The sequence below is a fragment of the Notothenia coriiceps genome, unplaced genomic scaffold (assembly GCF_000735185.1).
Source record: "Notothenia coriiceps isolate Sejong01 unplaced genomic scaffold, NC01 NC01_scaffold00032942, whole genome shotgun sequence".
NCBI lineage: Eukaryota > Metazoa > Chordata > Actinopteri > Perciformes > Nototheniidae > Notothenia > Notothenia coriiceps.
The window spans coordinates 533,564-553,408 of NW_011365643.1; the positions used below are offsets into that span (position 1 = coordinate 533,564).

General features: G+C 40.4%; 1 protein-coding gene across 1 annotated transcript in view; it reads left to right on the forward strand.

Annotated features, from left to right (window-relative positions):
• Nucleotides 1-19,534, forward strand: part of klhdc3 (kelch domain containing 3) — a 28,795-nt gene extending 9,261 nt beyond the window's left edge. The window contains exons 8-11 of the mRNA XM_010789485.1: nucleotides 1,554-1,662; nucleotides 12,869-12,942; nucleotides 14,247-14,325; nucleotides 16,540-19,534. Of these exons, the coding sequence (XP_010787787.1) occupies nucleotides 1,554-1,662; nucleotides 12,869-12,942; nucleotides 14,247-14,325; nucleotides 16,540-16,606 (329 nt within the window). The 3' untranslated portion in view covers nucleotides 16,607-19,534. The remainder of the gene's footprint in view (nucleotides 1-1,553; nucleotides 1,663-12,868; nucleotides 12,943-14,246; nucleotides 14,326-16,539) is intronic.
• Nucleotides 19,535-19,845: the final 311 nt, after the last annotated feature.

Genomic DNA, 19,845 nt, shown 5'->3' on the forward strand with positions numbered 1-19,845 from the left:
TGATGCCTGATGAACGTGAGTTGTTTGGCTTTCTTGTCCGCAGCAGCAGAAAGCATTTTCGAATGTTTGGATGAATCAAAGTGGGTCGTCAACGTCGATTTTCTCTTATGCTCCAACACACAGTTGCACGGGGTGCAGAATAGTTTCCCCCCACTTTTTGCCCGGTCTTTAGTAGAAATGTTCGTCGGTAAATGAGATGGATTAGATTTTTTCATCTTGGTGTTTTCTCTATCGTGTGAGCTCCACACGTTCACTCTATACAGTGTTGTTTACATTCTGTGATGCGCGAGCTGATGACGTCACGTCAAGATGAGTTAACTTTTTTTTCCCTCAACTTTGTGTGGAAAAATGCGGGGATTATGCGGCCTTTTGATAAATATGCGGCCTTTTAAAAATCTGCGCCATTTTGCTGATTATGCGGTAAATTCTGCGATCGCAGAATCAAGTTTTTCTGGAGGGTCTACACTTTCCTCCTCCCTCTGTTGAGATCATTGTAAACAGTGCCTCATTGCATCAGGCTAAATCTTATCTTAGTAGCTGGCTGTTCCCTTTCCCGCCCTGTCTTTTTACTAGAAACACGCAATAGAAAACTATAACACGCAATCACTCAGAGTCTGGAGTCTTTGTCTGCTCTTACATATTTGTCCATATTGATTCTCAAGTAAGTTTAAGTGTTTTCTGGGAGAAACCTTGCGCACTTGTTCCAAACAAAGCTGTCGGCAAACCTGCAATGTATTCTGCATCAATATGGTGTCTTGTATGGTGTATGATACAAAAGAAAAGTTAGAATACAACACCTTAAGTAGATGGAAGTCCAATGCGTTGCTCATGCCTGTGGCAATTTCTAGTGAAATATTTTACGTCACCAATTGTGTATCATGAAATTAGCCATACTGATCTTACCTGTTATAACACCGTTTTCATAGGGGAAATACAAGGTATGATCTTTTGTGTCCAGTTAGTCTTGGACTTGGTGCACTGCTGTTAACCACTTAAACCTGTCCTCTGCAGTCCACTAGATGGCAGCACCTCAATTATAGTCCTAATTATTCAACACAGTGTGAAGTGCCTGTTGTTGCTATAGAGATGCAATGATGCTGTTGGCTCTTAGAGTGAGAGACTTAACATTTCATCCTTATATGGAGCACCTAAAAGATCTTCACCGTCATACTACACTTCTGCAAAGCAGGAGAGAGGATTGTTTCTATTTCTGAAATGTAAAGTTTTATATTCAAATTAAGGTTTTGTTGCTCCCTTTCATTCCCTTACCTTTGGGCCTTGTTTTCGTTACATAAAGCGTACATCTGAATGAACTGCAGGCACAATGGGAAGCTGTTGTACTTGTATGTATGTAAGTGTCTGAGAGTTTGTATTACTGCTATGAAGTAGCCCACAGATCAACATTTGTTCTGCTAAAGATCCCTCTTTGTAGCTATTCAGAGCAGGGATGTAATCTGAAGCTTTACTGATAGCCTCCACCTTCTGTCTTCTTTTTACGTCATAGTGTCTAAATATTGTCAACTTAATTCCTTTCTTGTGTGTACAAACTACAGAAACCGTTTCTTGGAATAAAATAGAACCCAAGGGGAAAGGCCCGTGTCCACGGAGACGGCAGTGCTGTTGTATGGTTGGAGACCGAATCATCCTCTTCGGAGGAACCAGGTGAGGGACGATTTACGAATTTCCTTATATTGACAGGAAGTTGCAAAACATTAAAAAACAAATGACTACATTTTACAAAGTCAAATGTATCTTAATTTTAACCCCGATTACACTGTACCCTGAATTAAGTACAATTCAGATCTATATGTACCAGGGCCCAAAGTTACATATATGCAGCAATGCACAAACATACACAGCTAAATGTATTGCGCATAACGGATATCTTAAAAACACCCTTATTAGTTTGAGTGGTTAAACAATTATAATTTGATTTAGCAATCATATATCCCTCTGTTGAAATTCAGTTGAAGTTCAGTGTTCAAATATCCAATTGTTTCTTGCTTATCAATGTACCAAGGGAGTGCATAATTGAAGCGTAATCTGACATCACTTGATAATAAGCCTCTGTGAGTTGAGCTATTGTTTCCTTCTAAAGACAGCAGTGCCACACAGCTGAATGCAGAAAGGTGCTGAGTGCAGAAAGGTGCTGACACTATTCAATATGTGCTGTATGCTTTCAGCTTCTTATTAATACAAATCTGTCTGTCTGTAGAATATTTCCAAAAGATCAAAGGTTTGATGCCCTTTGACTAAAAGATGAACCATGGTGTTTGTTTTGATAACAATGTTTTAGTTGTGAAGATGGAGCATGTGTTCTTTTGTTGGGATTTGAGTCTTTGTAGACTATTTAGGAGCAGGAGGATGATGCAAAAATGCAACTGTCTCCGATAGGAATAAAGCTAACATGTCAAACCACTTATTAGGAGACACCACATTGATGCTCCAACTTTGAAAACACTACTACTACTTCCCTAAAACTTTACTTGTTTGTCTACATACTTGTTGACAACAACCACTTGTCATGACAGTATTTTTTGCAAGATATATTTGCCTGGATTCCCACTTTTACTGCTTCAAAGAAAATGCCAGACTCTGAGAAATGATATGGACACTAAAGCCAGCATATTGAATAAGCTCCTAGTTTTTTAGAGACATGTTGCTTAAGATTTATAACAATATTGAAATACCGCCATTCTATTAGGATACGCTGTCTCTGACAGATAAAGGAATAGCTCAATAGTTCATAGATAAAGAATGAAAAGCTGTCTAATAAGATTAAAGATTGACGAAAGATGCAAATTGTTGGCAACTAATGTCTTTACACACAATTAAATTGATATACTCCTAACTCTTTATTGTTAGTGATTATAATTGTTATGAAGCACAGGCTTTCAAGACAAACAGCATGTTGTGTTAGTGGATACAAACTCTCCTCTCTTAAATACGGAGGGTCTGGCTCCGGTAGACAGCAGTCTGATGAGTCCCTTGTTGGATGTAAGACAGTAGTGATTGCCGGGGGATCGTAGATGTTATGGTGCAACTGGACTGGTGACTGGCTTCTGATAGGCCAGTAGCCGGTGGAGTAATGAGGGAGCTAACGGCATTAGCATGTTCCGTAGAGGAACGAGACCTGGGCTACTGTTATCAGCAATGCTGTGTTATCAGGCAAACCCCACTGGGACCCCCTGATAGTGGTGATCAGGAGGCTGAGGATAAGAGTCCTCTCAGCCCCACTACGTCTGCAGGCCCTGGAGTCCTCAAGGCCTCTGGCTGCTGCTCCATGTGTTCTCCTACTGCTCCACCACATCATGGGGAGCAGCACAGCCTAATACACGAGTGTAATCTTGATTCCTCGACTAGCAGCCTAATAAAAAAAAATTAAAAAGATTGTTTTCTACTTATATACTGTTTATTTAACTGAATAAAGTGATAATTAGGCAAAAGATAAAGTGTCACTCAACATTCTAAGGATATCTTCAAAGTCAGGCTTAATGCAGTATAGAAAAGTATGCGATTAGATTTTGGTCATTAATTATCGAAAGAATGTGAGATAATGGAAACATTTTTGTGTTTCCAGACAGTTGCCCTTTTCTGAATTTCTAACAATAAATTGAGTGTTTTTAATATTGAGCAGCATTAAAGTTGACCAATTAGTTAAAGATCACAGATAAGAGCAAGGTTGATGATGCCGAAAGCAACGCAAGAGCAATCGTGTGTGTCTGAACATCCCAGCCTGCGAGTTAGCGCTCCAAGCGCAAGATGTTTGTCCGTGGAGGGTCATCCAACTTTCTGCAAATATATAAAGCCTGGGTAGCAGAAGATTTACAAATGAGAAGCGAAAGCTAGATGTAAACTGTTTGGCATCTACAACATTGGGGAGGCAGCAATCATAAGCCATTGTTTTCCAAGACTGACCACTACATGTAATGATGGATTTGTATGAGCTACGGTAACTAGCTTCAATCGTCTGTTAATGATACGGCAAGAAATACCATACATAGTCAGAATTATTCATACATGTTAACAGTTGGATATTTAACCATTTATTTGCATTATAAACATCTAGCAATTAATGCTAAGGTGTAAAATATGGACTGTAAGTTTGAGTCTGAAAAAGTTGAAAAATTTAGTTCATGAACCTGCTATTACACTCCAGCAGATATATTGTTAAAGGCTGCTCTCCTATTGAAATGAGTCATTACAATTCAAATAAACAAAATGCCTCTAAATGTAAGGATTCAAAAGTCAGTTATAGATATAGAACTGAGGAAGAAAGGTTTTCTTAAGAAATCGAGGGCTTTAGAAGACACTTATTTTTGACTGAAGTGTGTTGTTTGGATTCTCGCTGGGATAAGTCCAGGATGGATTCTAAGGAGTTATGATTTCCTGTTGGGAGCAGACAGGGCTGGGGCTGGAAAGGGAGTGTCACTGGGATGATGGAGGGTGCTGGCTGAGCAGAGGGAGGAATCAAACTCCACTCAGTATCTCCAACATCCTGTTTAAAAAGTTCATGCTGGATTTCTTTTTTTCCCCCTGGAGAAATAGGTCCAATTAAATGTGTAACATTCACGAATGAACACAGAGTATCTCTACATTGGAGAACTTTGGTTTGTTTGTGTTATTTGTAAAGTGGAGCACTGTGTTTCTCAGCTGTTCTAAGTCTGCAAAGATGTTGTTTCCTGTTACTGTAGAAATTACAGCATGATCCTGGCAGACGCCGAGCGAACCGGCCACACAGGCTTCTCCTGAGCAGCACTACACGTTTGGTGTTTACATGAGCACACTTAAGCCTCTTATACACAGGAACCCCCAAAAGCACGTGCACACACATGCTAAAACACACAAACAGACTGCGACCAGCTTCCTATCACACTCTATTGTTTAACTAAGAAAGTGTCTGTTAACTTGGTGTTCTTTCATTTCTGATATTATTCTAAAGAAGGATAGTTTTCTCTCCGATGTAGTGTGAACAATGGGTTTAAAACAAGCCTTTGCTGTGTTTATTTGTCAATGACTTAACAACACAAGGGCCGTTAATAGGGCTGGTAAGTTATTGGTGTCTGTCTCAATGCCGCTGATAAATGCTTGCACATGCCGCCATGAATGATTTGCTGGACACCTTGCTTGTGTTTTCTTGCGAGGCGTCTCATTGTGGTAGGCCTGCCAAAGGAAATTGTTTTTCAAATTTATGGTCCACAACTTGTTTTCCTGGGTTAGTTGTCCTTTCATATTGATCCAAGACAGAACCCTGCTGTTGATACGTATTCCCAGTTTATGATATTTATTTGCCCTGCAGGAATTTGTTTAGGAATAATTTATTACTTTAGTCAAGGACACTAAAACTATTAAGTCCACGAGCCCGCTGCTTTCAAAGGGATTACACTTTGGACCAGACAATAACAGAGCAGTGTTAACACATTCGTAAAACAAACATCAACATTGGGATAAATGTCCTAATGAATAGAAATACACTAGAGTAAACAAAACCATTACAATATAGTTGTCATTCTCCCGCCTCTAATATGCTTGGATTTAGATGATTGAAATCTAATGTAAAGATAGTTTTTCCTTATTTTGGCACTAATTGAGCTGTCATTCAGCTGGATTAAATGCATGATATTGTTTTTAGGGTACAGAGACTTCCTTTTCTTTTAGGGTAAATTAATTTGTGTGTGTGAATGATGGGCTTGGCATTAGTGGCAGTCTTCTGAGTGCCACTTACGTCAGTGTAAACAGGCCTGCTGAGCTGCAGAAGGGCGCGGAATCTTGCCCCAACTCTGATTTATGACCTTTGGGAGCATTCTTTCTCACCGAGTGCAATTTGATATACCCTCTGCGCCTCTGCTACACTCATTTACTGAGACCTGCTCGCTGCCCCACGAAGGACGACCCGCGCATGACTGACTCCACCTGCACTGGCCTTCACCTACGCACAAAATCAGCATACTCTGCTAAAACCCTCTACGTTTGGGGCTTTTTTCTCACCTGCTAATGTTGACTTGCATATAAAAACAGTGCCACAAAGATTATAAATCTCCTGCAGAGTGTATGTGGTCATCGTTGGCATTCGTCACACTCTGTGTATAAATGCTTACAACAAGCCCTGGTTGGGCTAAATCGGGAAACATTTGAAGCTTAGGAACAGGGCATCCTACGCAGGGCAGGATGTGAATAAGGACAGGACAGATTGGCATGCTGGGAGCGGACAGCTTGGAATCTGTGAAGGGAAATCTGGGACTGGTTCTTGATCTACTTGGACATGGAAATATGTATTAATCATCTTTTCATTATATTTTTATAATATGTTTTGCTGTGACAGGGATTTATTTCTCCCTGCCATCTGTAATTGATGACTAATTAAAATAATCTGTTTGTGAGAGCTTGCTCTTTTCTTCTTAATGTGTGAGTGGAACACGCACTAGTTAGCTGTCTGTAGAAGGGACATTTTAGCCCTTCAGCACCTTGTGTGTGGACTGCTCATGAGGAGTGTTGTTCAAAAGGGTTTTAATTGCCTTTCACTGTGAGAAGCAGGGAGCAGTGTGTCTGTCAGTTTCGCTCGAACAACGTCAAAGTGGCCAAAGGCCTTGAATGAGTTTCATTGATGTCATCACTGTGCCGAGGCAGGCCCAGGTAAGGTCTTTGACCATTATGTAATCTAATAACGGAAGAAACAAGGTCATTATCTCAGACCTGCAATTCTGCAAAAAAGGCAACAAAAAATACAGCTGCTTCATTTTCAACATTTGTCCAACCTGCTGGCAAGTGTTATAACTGCAGTGCTTTCTTTAGATAGCTGCATACCATATGCTAAAGAACAATTGTTAATAAAAACTGATAATATTGTGTCACACTCCATTGGTAATTAACTTCACAAAAAGAAATAGAATTGACTGTAGCACTGACTACAGGCCCACTTACATGACTCTGTGTTGTCTTGCAAATGACTATTATAATATAATTGTTCTTAACATCTAAAATGCAGCCAATCAGAGGCCTCTGTACCCAGTTTTGAAATAGCTGACACTGGCTTCAAAGACATTATATTGAGGGGCTCTAGTTTCAGGTGCTTCTTATAAATATCAGTTTATGTTCTTATATATTTTCAATTCAGGCACAGCTGCAGTCTGCTTCCTAACTGCCTGATTTTCCCAATGTTTGTCCCAATGCATTGTGTTTTTGGCATCTCTCCATATTCTTAAAATATCTCAATGCCCACATTTCACTTCCCCTTGCTCAGAATCCAAAAATTCAAATGGTGTGCAACTGCTGAGATGTCTTACTTCCCATGAAGCGTGCCATGTGTGTGTTTGCAGTTCCCTTTGCAATAGATTCACATGACTTAATGACTCACAGCTCCTGTTGTTCAGCTGACGTCAGTACGTTTTACACACACACACATGCTTGCGTTCGTCTGCAAGCTCTAAATATGTTCTGTCGCTCTGTATATTTAGTTAAGATGGAAACATGACATCTGACAACATTTATACTATTGAGTCCCCTTTTCTTATGCTTCTGTCTGTTGCTGACACTACTTAATCATAGGTGTTAAACTTAAAATCTTGTTTGTAAGGAATATAAAACTCAAATGGGTTTAATTTGTCAGTTGTCCTGCCTCCATATAGTTTTCAGGTAAGGAGAGTGTGTGGCTGCTAAATGCTCTGATTACATAGCAGTTAATCTCACTGGTAGCCAAAACATCCCACCCAAAAACCACTTGTTTAATCCACCAGAATCTCACCGTGATATTTAATCTGTGTGGAATTCAACTGGTCATTTCAAAACAGCAAGTTGTTGAGCCCTGCAGAACTCCTTCAGAGTCCAGTGATTTTGTTTAGTAGTTCAGCAAGGTCAAAAGCCTGGTGCCTCGATATCACATGCATGGCTATTTTGCACCTTATCAATGACTGAAAGGGCTGGTGTTATGATAGTCCAGCCGGTTAAAGTGTGGCTTGTTATCATTGTTGAACCTGAAGGTTCAAATGTTAGACTCAACACAACATGGCACTGAGGCAGGGCTCATTCTGAAACACGTTATTTTCATGCAAGACATTGCACAAAAACCCCTGTTTCGGATTTTCATTCATTCTCGATATAAATATCATTATGGCTGCTCTTCCTGCGCCCTATATCGTCTTCAGATCTGCTACAATGGAAGCCGGCTCCATGGACACACGGCTATCAACACACCATAGATTATGATGCCACACACATCTTGCCGTTTGGCCTTTAGTGTCAAAGGCTAGGCTGCAGAAGTTTCCTTTATTAATTGTCTGTATGCAAGTGTGTGTTTGCGCTCGGTGCTCGAGATAAAACCTGTCAAACAGTGGAGGTGACCCCAACAGGATACAGGGCATCCCGCACGTGTCGGGACAGGACTTTTGGGCAGCGCAGCAACACTGTGATTTACTCTTCAAAGACAAGCTCATGATAGTATTTCATCTGCATCTTAACCCTCTTTAACCCACTAACAGCCTGTATACGTTGAGGTGTCATAGGGTTGAGTGTTACACTGCAGCTCAAATAAACAGCCTGCATAGGTGCCGCTTTGTGTGGCTGCTGTCCACATTCATTCAAATGTCTAAATAGTAGTAGTTTGACATGTGATTTACTACAGTCATCGCAAATAAAACGTCTCATGGTGGTTTTAGGTCCCCTCTGTGGAACAATGCCATGCTGTGTAGACAAAGTAAAAAACGACACCCACCTACAGAATAGGAGGCTATCGTTCACACTTGGCAAGTCATGTTTAAACAACCCTTCTTGGCAGTGGAATATACTTTTTTGAAAGCCTTTTGTTAGTGAGAGACAATATATCAACTAACATGACAAGAAACACTTGTAAAAGAGCAGGATATAAAGAGATAACCACTGGCCTGGAGTAGCTTACTACTGAGCTACTCTGATGGAACAGTACTAAAACTGTGGTTTGTAGTGTACATTTACTGTGAGTATTTCCTATTGTGAGTGTCTGCTATTACGTGGCTGACCTTGACTGTAGTCTTAAGCTGCAGGTGAGGATGGGGGCTATAGAGGAAGTACCTTGTTTTCCCGAAATGAATCCCCCAGCTATAGAAAAGCTTTCAAGTTTCCCCTGTATATTAACCAGCTGTGTTCAAGGTCCTGCAAAAATAAATGTCCTCTCCCTTATTTTTATAGGCAGCTAGGTTGATAACAACCTGTTCTGATAAAAGGGACTACATTTGCTTGAGATTTACAGGATCAGACTTTCCTATCCAATACCACCACCAAGTCCAAATACATTTAGTCTACAGGGGCTGCCCTTTGAGATGCTTCACCAGCGGCTGGCATCTCCTCTGTCTAATCTGAAGCCAGGCGTCTCCCTCTGGGAGCCAGCTGTAGTTTGTGTCTCACCCTCTGCATGGGGCTTAGGTCTGGGCAACTGCAGCTCTTAATCCACTGTCCAGCCACTGCCCGGGAGGGGGCACAGATAACTCGGTAAGACGAGGTGAGACAGTCGAGATTAAGGCAGGAGAAATGGACGGGAATCTATCGATCGTGATAACCAAGTCTATTGGATACGTTTACGAAAGTTTCATTCCCAAACTGTGGCGAGGTCTGTTTCGATTCTTCACAGTCTAGCAAACGCCCATCAGATACTATCAGTAATTATTTAATAAAAATACTTTGACTAACACTTTTAAGGAAAAATGATTACCAAATAATCTTGGCGACTTGCACTGTATCATTAAACACTTTCTAATAACAGCTTGGTAGTGTGTTATTAGGCACATAGCTATATCTTTAAATGAATGCTCTAACCCTTTTGAAAAGAGATATGTATTCCTCCTACAATATCAGAACAGTGTTGCAACAGACTAGCCACAATCTTATAATATTCTTTATATTTGATTTATTTGGTCATTTACAAATAGCTGTTTTTTTAGTTTCCTGCCATTTCACTTCCTGTTCCCAATGTTTTCACTCAGAACCAAAGTGGTGCTGAAATAATTAGATTTGATGTCTGGTGTTCCTGATAAGGTGCTCTGCAGGAAGTTGTAGTGTCCGATGAGTTCCTGTTAGCTGATGCTTCTGAGGGACCAGAGTTAGGTAGGAAAGGGATGCACGTAAAGAATGAGGATATGACCAATGGAGCCACTGAAAACACTCCTACGACAGGACGGTTTCCAGATATAGTGTTTAGCCTTGGTGTTGCTGAACCCTCAATCTTTTTCTTGTTGCTGAATTTGTAGGCAATTAAATTCCTGGACACTTGAGACAACGTGGAGTGTTCCCAGGATCTGTGTTGTTCCTTCATTAGTTTTAGGACTGTAGTTGAGCTCTTTATTCTACCGTTTTGAGACTTAGGTTGAGGAGATAATGAGGTGGAGCAGGCAGTGCATTGCTAGAAAAGACTAGCAATTGGGTGATTAGACACCCTCATTGAGTGTTGTTTGAAATAGCAACCAGTGTTTTTCTTAGCGGGGGAGCGGCATCACTCAGGCCTCATTCAGACTGGAAACCACGGTAGGGGGAGGAGCACTTTCACACATAGCGATACTTTGCTGATCGAGTAACAAAGTGAGCCGTGAAACACCAGGATGCCACATAAAGTCGTACATTGTGACTTTCCCGCTTCCAAACACCAGTTCATCAGACACCTCTTTTCCCTCCCTTTCCTCTGCCTCTATGATCCAGGCTCTTCCTTTTTTTTTGCGGTGACCAATAAAGCATTAACATTCCCTAATGTTCTGCCAAATTTCACACCCAGGCCGACATCATCCATGAGCATGCGAGAAAGCTTCTTCCAAGGGGAATGCAATCTTGATCTCCCTTGTTGCTCTCTACTCAAGCGTCCTCTTATCTGCACCTTTTCACGCGTCAGCATCCAAGCCCTGCACCCTCGCACAGTAGTTGACAGCTACTACAGTGGGCTCTTTAGATAGAGATGTTACTTTTCATTACTCCTGTTAAGGGGACAGCCTGCTGTTGTCAGTTCCAGTTATGCAGAGTCTAATGCAACCAATACATATTTCCTTTTTTAAATGAGGTGGCAATCTTTGACTTTTCACAATGAGGCAGTGAATATTTGGGATTTGGACCAAATGTAAAACCCATTTCATACAAAAATAGTAAGGTCATAACATTCAACAAGATGAATTTGAGAGCAGTTGAAAAGGTCTAAAAGGAGCCAATTATGACATATATGGCAATTGGTGGCCATTAATGCATAATGATGGCATCTATCAGGCAACTGTTTACTTGGTGTGTGATAGATAGATAGATAGATAGATAGATAGATGTTTACTTTATTGATCCCAATTTGGGAAATTATTTTCTTTTACATTTTTCCTCATGACATTTCAGACTTAATTCACAAAGATGGTTTATTAACATTTAATAAACGTTTAATTAAGTTGAATAAATACAAGGCTTTTGTAGCAATCTATCAATTGTTCTTATAGCTGCAGTTTGATTGTGAGGTACATTAGTGCTCATTCTCTTGGTTTAGTAATTAGAATTGGAAACTACCATTTGAATCAGCACACTAATTAACGGCAGGTCCAGGAGTGGACAGTGACCAATGATGATGGGAAGGTGGTTGAGGGTTTTCTGATAAAGACCCATGCTTTAAGCCCGGGTGGATCACCTCCTGGGGGGCTGGGGGCGTAATGACTTCCCCAGCTGGCCCCCTGGGACGACTGCGCTCGTGCTCCGCACCTCTCCTGGCCGCTTTAAGCCACTACTATGTTTGTTTAGGGAAGATTAGCAACGTAAAACCCTTACAACATCCTGAACACGCAGCAAAGGGAGACGCGATGGAGAAGACAGCGGGAGAGAGGAATAGAGATTGATGAGCGGGGAGTCACTGGAGGAGAAAGTACTTTGTGTTCAACAAGAGAATAGTTTGGGGCAAGAGTGAGAAATGGAAAGAGATTGAAGTAAAGGGGAAGTTTCAAAGATTGTATCCCAAGCTATTAAAAACAAGTATTTTCTGCTCCATTGCTTCAACAGTACTCTAGCTGTGTCATTAGCCGATCCATGCGTAGCAGAAAGCATCTTGCAAAGCTTTTGTTAAACACCAAACCCTGCAACCAAATTCCATTCTCCATGATAGATATTTATAACCTGCTTGGTGAAGGCACCTGTCTGGAAGAAGCTGTCCTTTGGGTAGTGTAAAACTCTAAAGTGCTTTTTTATCCACTAATCTAGAAATGTCTCTTGAGCACTGTGGATATATGATGAAGCAATGTAATGTACTGGATGTGGGGATAAATCCTCCTTAGCATTTTGCTCCATTTCAGCTTTTTTCATACAGTATGCTCCCAAATACTTACCCTTGCATTTCAGTTAATTGATTAGTCCTAACTAAAATAGTTTAAAAAGAGAGTTGTGACACAGCTATAGCTGTGGTGCACCAGGTGTGTGGCAGGTGTGTGTGTGATTAGCTCTGGCAGGAAACAGATGTGTAGTGATATCAACGGCTGCACAGGTCTGAGGGACTATCAGCGCGGGCCAGCCTGCCGTCTCACTGCAGCGCTCCACTTCCTGTGGGCTTAAATCATACCAGCCCATGATAAAGAAGAGCAGAGCACTGTGTTAACAGCATTGAGAATAATCTGTGGCTCCCTGATTATGAAACGCTGTGATCAAAATCTTATGTGGGTGGATGACATTGGGAGTCTGCTGGTAACTAAATATTGGGAATTCACGGAATGATTTGAGGTGAAAAAGCAATAAAGTTGCCCCATTAAACACTTAAGTAGCTAATACAACCTTGGCAAGTTGTGTGGCTCGGGCTCATGATAACAGACAGGAAGTTTAAGAGTTACTGTTGTCCTCTTGGACAGGTTTAAAGCTTTGACGACTTGTAAATTAAAACAACTATTCTTTATTGTCTTTACAGCCCCTGTCCAGAGCAAGGAATGGGGGATGAATTTAACCTCATGGATCATTCAGACCTGTATATCTTAGACTTCAGTAAGTATCCTCGCCATTATCCATATCTGTCTTCTTGGCTTATTGTGTGTAAACTTTCAGATCTGATTGATACATCCCTTTAAACACCCCCAAGTAGGTATTGTAAGTATTTTCAGCTAATTCAAAGGGTAACTCCCCCTTTTTTCTACCTGGTTTTTTGTATGCCAACGTGACTAATGAGGACAACATTTTTGGGAATTGGTCCTTTTCATGAAACTAAACTATGCTCCAACACATCTAACTCCATCACACCAACACTCTTCTCTCCAATCTTCACTCTCGTTTCCTCTGTTATCTTGTGGGAACAAGTCACATTACACAAAAACAAACAAACCTGATCAAGCTAAAGGTTAAGGAAAACATTTTTATTGTCTGTAGAGTCCCTTTCATAACGTTGTCATACACTTATTTCACCAATCTAAGCCTGTCGGTAGCAAAAACAAGCACTTCAAATGAATGGTGTGGAATTGCCTTAATTGATCATTTTGCAGACAGTTTTGCAGAAGTCATTTGCAGTGTTTTCTTAAATACACACTTCAAAAGTGGTTCTCACTTTGACATAAAAATATAGAAAATTGGTTGAAACACAAGTTAGCCTTTTAAGAAGGTGTGTAATCTTACAGATGCAAATACTCAAGCGAACCCAGATTGCTATTGTTGATAAAGTATTTTCAGCAATATGGAATAGTCAGTAAATAAGCTATCCTCCACTTTCCTCCACACGTTTTAGAACCTTGTTACATCACTGCTTCATTTCTCACCCAGCCCTGTATGCCTGGCCTTGGCCCTGCCTGTTATCTCATGGGCCACTTCCGTCTCCTGCACTACCAAATATAGCCATTTCCTGTCTGCACTGGGGTAGCCTGTGATGCTGTGGTGACACAGTGTGTGTAGGTGGGTTTACACAGGGCCCGGTTGGGGCTGGCAGTACCCGGTGGCATCCCCTGTGGCACACGCCTCCACGTGCCAGTCGCGTGTGCCTTCACACTTTACCACTGAACATATGGTGGAGCAGCCATGACGCTGATAATAACCAAGAGGAAGTTTGTAATATGATGCTTTAATACCGGCATTAATGTCCTTATCAAACGGCATTGTCTGTTTCAGCTGTTTTTCTGGGGTATGGTAGAAACAGGAACATGGTAATCTTTACACCACGGAGAGGAAATCAAAGCCCTTTCATCTCCATGTTCTTAGATCTGACCTGCCTTGATCCATTTTGAATTCCCACAGCTCAAATGTATATTCTGAATATGATTAGTGTCTGTGATCAGTCCATGACTCATGCTCTCTTTTCTTTTCAGAACCCAATTTGAAGACGTTATGCAAAATAGCTGTTATTCAGTACAGTCTGGAGCATTCAGGACTCCCACATGATATCAGGTCAGCAGAGCATCCTCTTCTCTAACATTAGCGCCATTTGGTCACAGAACTGACTTATTGTTATCCATGCTGTTTGTATTATATGCCCATCCTTTTTTGCCCCCCATCTGTTTCTCTAAATAATGAGGCTGTTTTTCATAGAGGCAAATTATGACTCATTATGCTTCATTTACCCAGTGGTAACTTTTACTCAGGCTTTTGTCTGACTTTACTTCAAGTCCCTAAGTGTACAATTTGTATATTATTATATCTTCCTCCAACTAATAGCATGTATAAAAGAATCTGACATTAATGACCTTAAATGTTAAAGGAAAAACCTTTTTGTCCATCCTAATATCCCAAATCCAGCTGACAAAATGTTTGTCACCTAATGTGGTTTCAAAATGGTAAGCAACCTTTTGGTTTTTGACTCGATTTGTGTTTTTCTCACTTAACAAAATATTAAATTAAGCAAATTTCGTACCTGCTTGCAACTGAAAAGCAGGTGTAAAATAAAAAAGAATAAGATAAACATTTCTGCCCAAAGAAACAAGTATTACCATTTAATAATATATCATTTTCCACTCACATTGACATGTTAGATTTATTTGACACATAACCTGCGAGAGAGACTCAGAAGTTTGCGACTGACTGTGACTATAATCACAGAAAACATGTTTATCTCTTCAATTTCCTTTATTTACATCAGTAAAATGTCTCTTGATACTCACACAATCATTCCATTGTATGCAACTTAATAACCTTAATCTACAGACTTATTAGACATGCATCTGAACCATTTGAGCTTTTCTTCTACATGAACCCCATGGAACTTGATACTAATTCCTCCTCTTAGCTCCTCATCCCTCTCTCTGTCACTGCCACCTTGCACACTCCCCTCTTTGCAGTTGTGTTTGTAACCCGTAGAGAGTTTTTCTGTGGGGTCACAGGACTCTGGTTAACTCCCTTTGCCCCTCGCTGGCATCTCCAGCTCCAGTGCCAATCTCCCCTCTCAAACACACACGCGCACAAAACAAAAACGAACAAAGCAATTGAGAGGGAGTGAGTGTGAAACCAGAGCCAGTGATAACAATCTGCAGCTCAACCTCTGACCTGTCAGCAGGTCAGCAGTAGACCCTGCTTTCGGCCCCTGCTCCCTGCTCTCGTGTTACCGCGGGCCCTTCCCTCATCCACGTCCACATCGTAGCCCTTCACTCCAACAAACGGGGGGCGGGGGGGGGAGAGCAAATTTCACACTGTTGCTTGATTGACTGTCATTGATGGTTGAAGTTAATATAAGCCTCAGGATGGACGAGGACTAAACACTCCAACATTAATGTTTATAAAAACCTGTGTCATTATCGACAGCAATCCATATGAGTGAGATTAGTTTGGAGTATACTGGAGCCTTTAGCCTTCCTGAATACTTGAGGGTGCTTTCACAAATGAACCTGCAATTCCCTGATCTGAATAAAAATAGCTTTTTTTTATGCAAGATCATTTGGTCACCATAGTTACAGGTATGCACTTTAGCACAAGTGTTATAATTGTTCCTGATCCATTAGAAAGTGGAAAGGACTCAAATATGTGTTGTGTTTGCCTCCGAGCCCTTCTGTTTTAGCATCCCCCCAATAAAGACAACAGCACACAATAACCCACATAGACTACTCAATAACTATCCTATTGCAATATTACAATCCAAAATGCATGTTTCTATGTGTATGTTTCTACAGTATAGACTGATGAAGAGAAACTAGACCACAACTAAAACCAACAATGTTTCTTTATACAAGTCATGTGTCAAATGTCCTTGTTAGTTTTTAACATATTTAAACCACCTCATCCATTTTTTTAAAGTCAAGATGTAGTTAATTAAACGTCTTGGCATTTTATTACTATCTTATTAAAAGGAAACTTTTAATATGTTTCAGTTATCAGATTTTGGACATTTCAATCAAGCAAGAATGCCACCTCATTCCAAACCCTGTTGTCATTGCCAAAAAAAGAAAATACAAAGATGCTATGCTACTTTGTCTCTGCTTTTTTGTTCATAAACACTACAAGATATATTGGTAAAGTATTTATTTGACTACATTTGGGTGTGTTTCATCAACAATAGTACATGTTGATATATCACAGTAAGGGTTTGATAATGCCACTGCCATCTGAATGAGCTCTAGACCCAGTATGTGGAGGTAGCTTCTCACCTCTGAGTGTTCCTGTTGTTCTCTCCAGGTGGGAACTGGCTGCCATGACGACCAACAGCAACATCAGCAGGCCCATCCTCTCCTCCCACGGCTGACACCGCCTGAATGTGAAGCAGAACCAGGACTGTGTTTCCGGACTCTTGAGCTTTTATCTTCCTAATCACCTGAGCTCCGACGGACTGTTTTTTGTAGAATTTGAATCTGTATGGGATGAATTTCCCCCATTCTCCAAGTGAAAAGCTCTTGACTGACCAAACTATTCTGCTTGAGATACATTTGACACCGTGAGCGGGCAAAGGATATTTTGAACCTTTGAGAGACTGGTTAGGTGTGATAGGAATTCTTGTCACCTGTGTTTGTCTTCTTTCTAGCTTCTCTAGAAATCCAATCAGCCTATGATAATCCTAGACTTCTAATCCTGAGCACAGGAAGTGACAAGAACTTCACAGCTCACCTCTTGGTTGAGGTTGTCGTCCTGATGTTAAAAGATCTCCCCTAGGAGACAAAAAGGGGAACCTTCTGCTCCACATATAAAGAGACTAAGATGGTGATGAGCTTGTACACCTTGAAGCTTGGTCATAACGAACCTTTCTGCTTTAATTGTCTCAAAGGTGATTTCAGGGCATCTGAAGCAAGCCCTCTATCTGCCTTGTAAAACAATCAAGTCCATCTACCTCCCTCGATAGCATGTATCATTGAGTCTCTAAGACTTTTCAAACATTAGGCATCCTCTTTCCCCCAGACAAAAAAAAAAGCCTTTACACAGGGAAGTTTGCATTAGTGGCCATTCTTCCAAGAAATGTGGAAGAGTGTGACTCACCCTGCAGTTTGTTTTTCAGTGCCAAATGTAGAAGGGAATCATGATGCAAATATATACTGTGTATGTGTGTAAGCATGTGGTCCCGTCTACACATAATCCTAGCCCACCTGCTTCTGTTTTTCTTTTGTTTGGAGGGAGACGATCACCAATATGCATAATGTAGTTGTCCCTCTTATAAACAATCCTCTGCTCTTGACCTGTTTAATCACAGTACAGTGGTGCACATGTGTTAGTATACGATGATGAGCCTAGCTAAACCCAAGCGGATGATATCGACACAAAAAGGGCTTATTGACTCGGAAAAGCTTAAGTTTGGGATGTTTATTCACATTGTGTGTTTTATTCTAATTATACATTTTAGATCAAAACTTTGAAAACACAGGATTGTTGGTGGTGGTCTTCTTTTAAAGCTTTTATCTTGATTCACTAAAGGATAAGGTTGGTGATATTCTATGTTTTTGATGTAGGTACAAATCCCATAAAAAGACCAAACGAATCAATCCTTACGCCCTAAGTGTACGACGTGTTTCAACTCCACCCTGCCACATGTGCTGCTTGTTTTTTACTCAAAGGCACCAACTTGGAATTAATGTATTTCCTCAAGCAGCTGGGTAATGTTGTTTTAACAGTTGTACTCAAACAGTTGTAAATAACAAAATGTAAGGACTCCTTTAAGTTGAGGATTTGGTGCCCTTGCAAGTACTAAGGCATCAGAAGGGTGTATTTAAGATTGACAAAGTTAACTGGCCATGTTAATTTCTATGGAAAATCTATCAGCCTTTGGAAAGTAATTTTACACAAAAAGTTTACATAATTAATTGTTGGTTTTGGCCTTTTTGTGTGTTGAAAGATAAAGAATATCACCAGACTCATCCTTTTGAATCTTATAAATAAGGAAAAATAAACAGTACAGCATGCATTGAAATGAATGACTTGGTGACTATGAATATATAGGCAAAATAGTAACATTTATGCTGCCAGTTTATTTTTGGAGTGAATCGGAACTGTTACCACACACAGTGCCCTTCAGTCATGCTGTTCTTGAACCTGTGTTTTCTGCTTGCTCTGAGGGTTACATGTAATCTGTAGTCAGCCTCTGATAGCTGGTCAGAATGAAACCCTGCAGCCTGTTTGGTCCCAAACATCAGGATTGGATAACACTGACCTCCACGGTAAATGTTTACAAATCAGTGTATTTCATGTAAAGCAGTGTAAACAATCTTAAAGCAGGTCAAAGTCACCAGATAACTGCACTAAAGCCAACCGTGGCATGTCAGGCCTTACAGAGAGGAGACATGTCGATGCTGCTTTTTGCCTAGTTTGAGACGTTTGCCTGCCCAAACCCGGTCTGAATTGTATTTATAGACCGGTGGTGCCAATGTGACTCAGTCTTATGCCCTGTAAACTGCTCATGGACATATCCCACACTGGATATTCCTGAGTACCCCAGATACTTGGACTATACAACAGCTAATGCAGTAAAAGCACAGGGAGGCTAACTGGTGTTAATGTAACACCTGATGGCAAAACTGATTATATTTTATTTTTAAATGTGTGGTGTGGAAGTCAACTTATTTTAAGGATTTGGGTCCTTGTTGCGTTTGAAGATTATGGGTGTGGTATTTTCAGTCAAGAACTCTTCAGGAATTTAACAGGAAGTAAATATTAACTGATAATGTGGACATCGGTCAAAAATAAAATACCTGCACAACTAATATCCTCAGTCACTCACTTACCTCCGGTCAGGCAATGCTCATGACAAGTGTTTGGGATGTATGCCTATTACATTTTAAAGGCAGTTGTGTTTTTTCAGTAAACTTTGGGGGGATGCTTTAGCAAATGTATGATCAAACTTGGCAGGGGGTCCTTTGCTTCACCAATACAGCGGTTGCCATCTAGAAAAGTGTATTATCACGTTATGACCCACACCGTAAAGTTATTCAGTGTGCTCTGTAATTATTTTCCAATAAATAACGGAACAGATTTTATACCAAGGAGTGTATTCTTCATTTAGGGGTAAAAAAAACAACAAAGTATGGAGTGAATTTAGAGTCATTTTACAATTGTAAACACAGGCACCCTATGCTTATTGTTTTTATTTTATTCTTTGCTTTTCTGAGGGGGCTGTCAAGGGTGGTCAGGACTTCCTGTGCAATATACTTTATTACTGTATCAATAATAAATCTGAGACAATTTGAGTTAACATTTGTTGTTATACTTTCAGTCTCTTGAGTCTGTTATCAGAACTTGTTGAGCTAAATGTTGATTTCCTAATATATGTGATATACTGTATGTGTAAAATCACATATTTTGGGTTCTGATATAGACTTCATGTTGTGTCAAACTGCAGACACAAACAACCCGATATTTAATTACAGGAATACTTCACCCCAATATGAACGTTTTTACATCACTTACTCACCCAGTGTTCTCTTGAATTTATGAAGGACATTTTGATCTTCTCTTGTTCCTACAAAGAATTCAGAAATTGAAAAGTTTTGATGAATTTTAGTG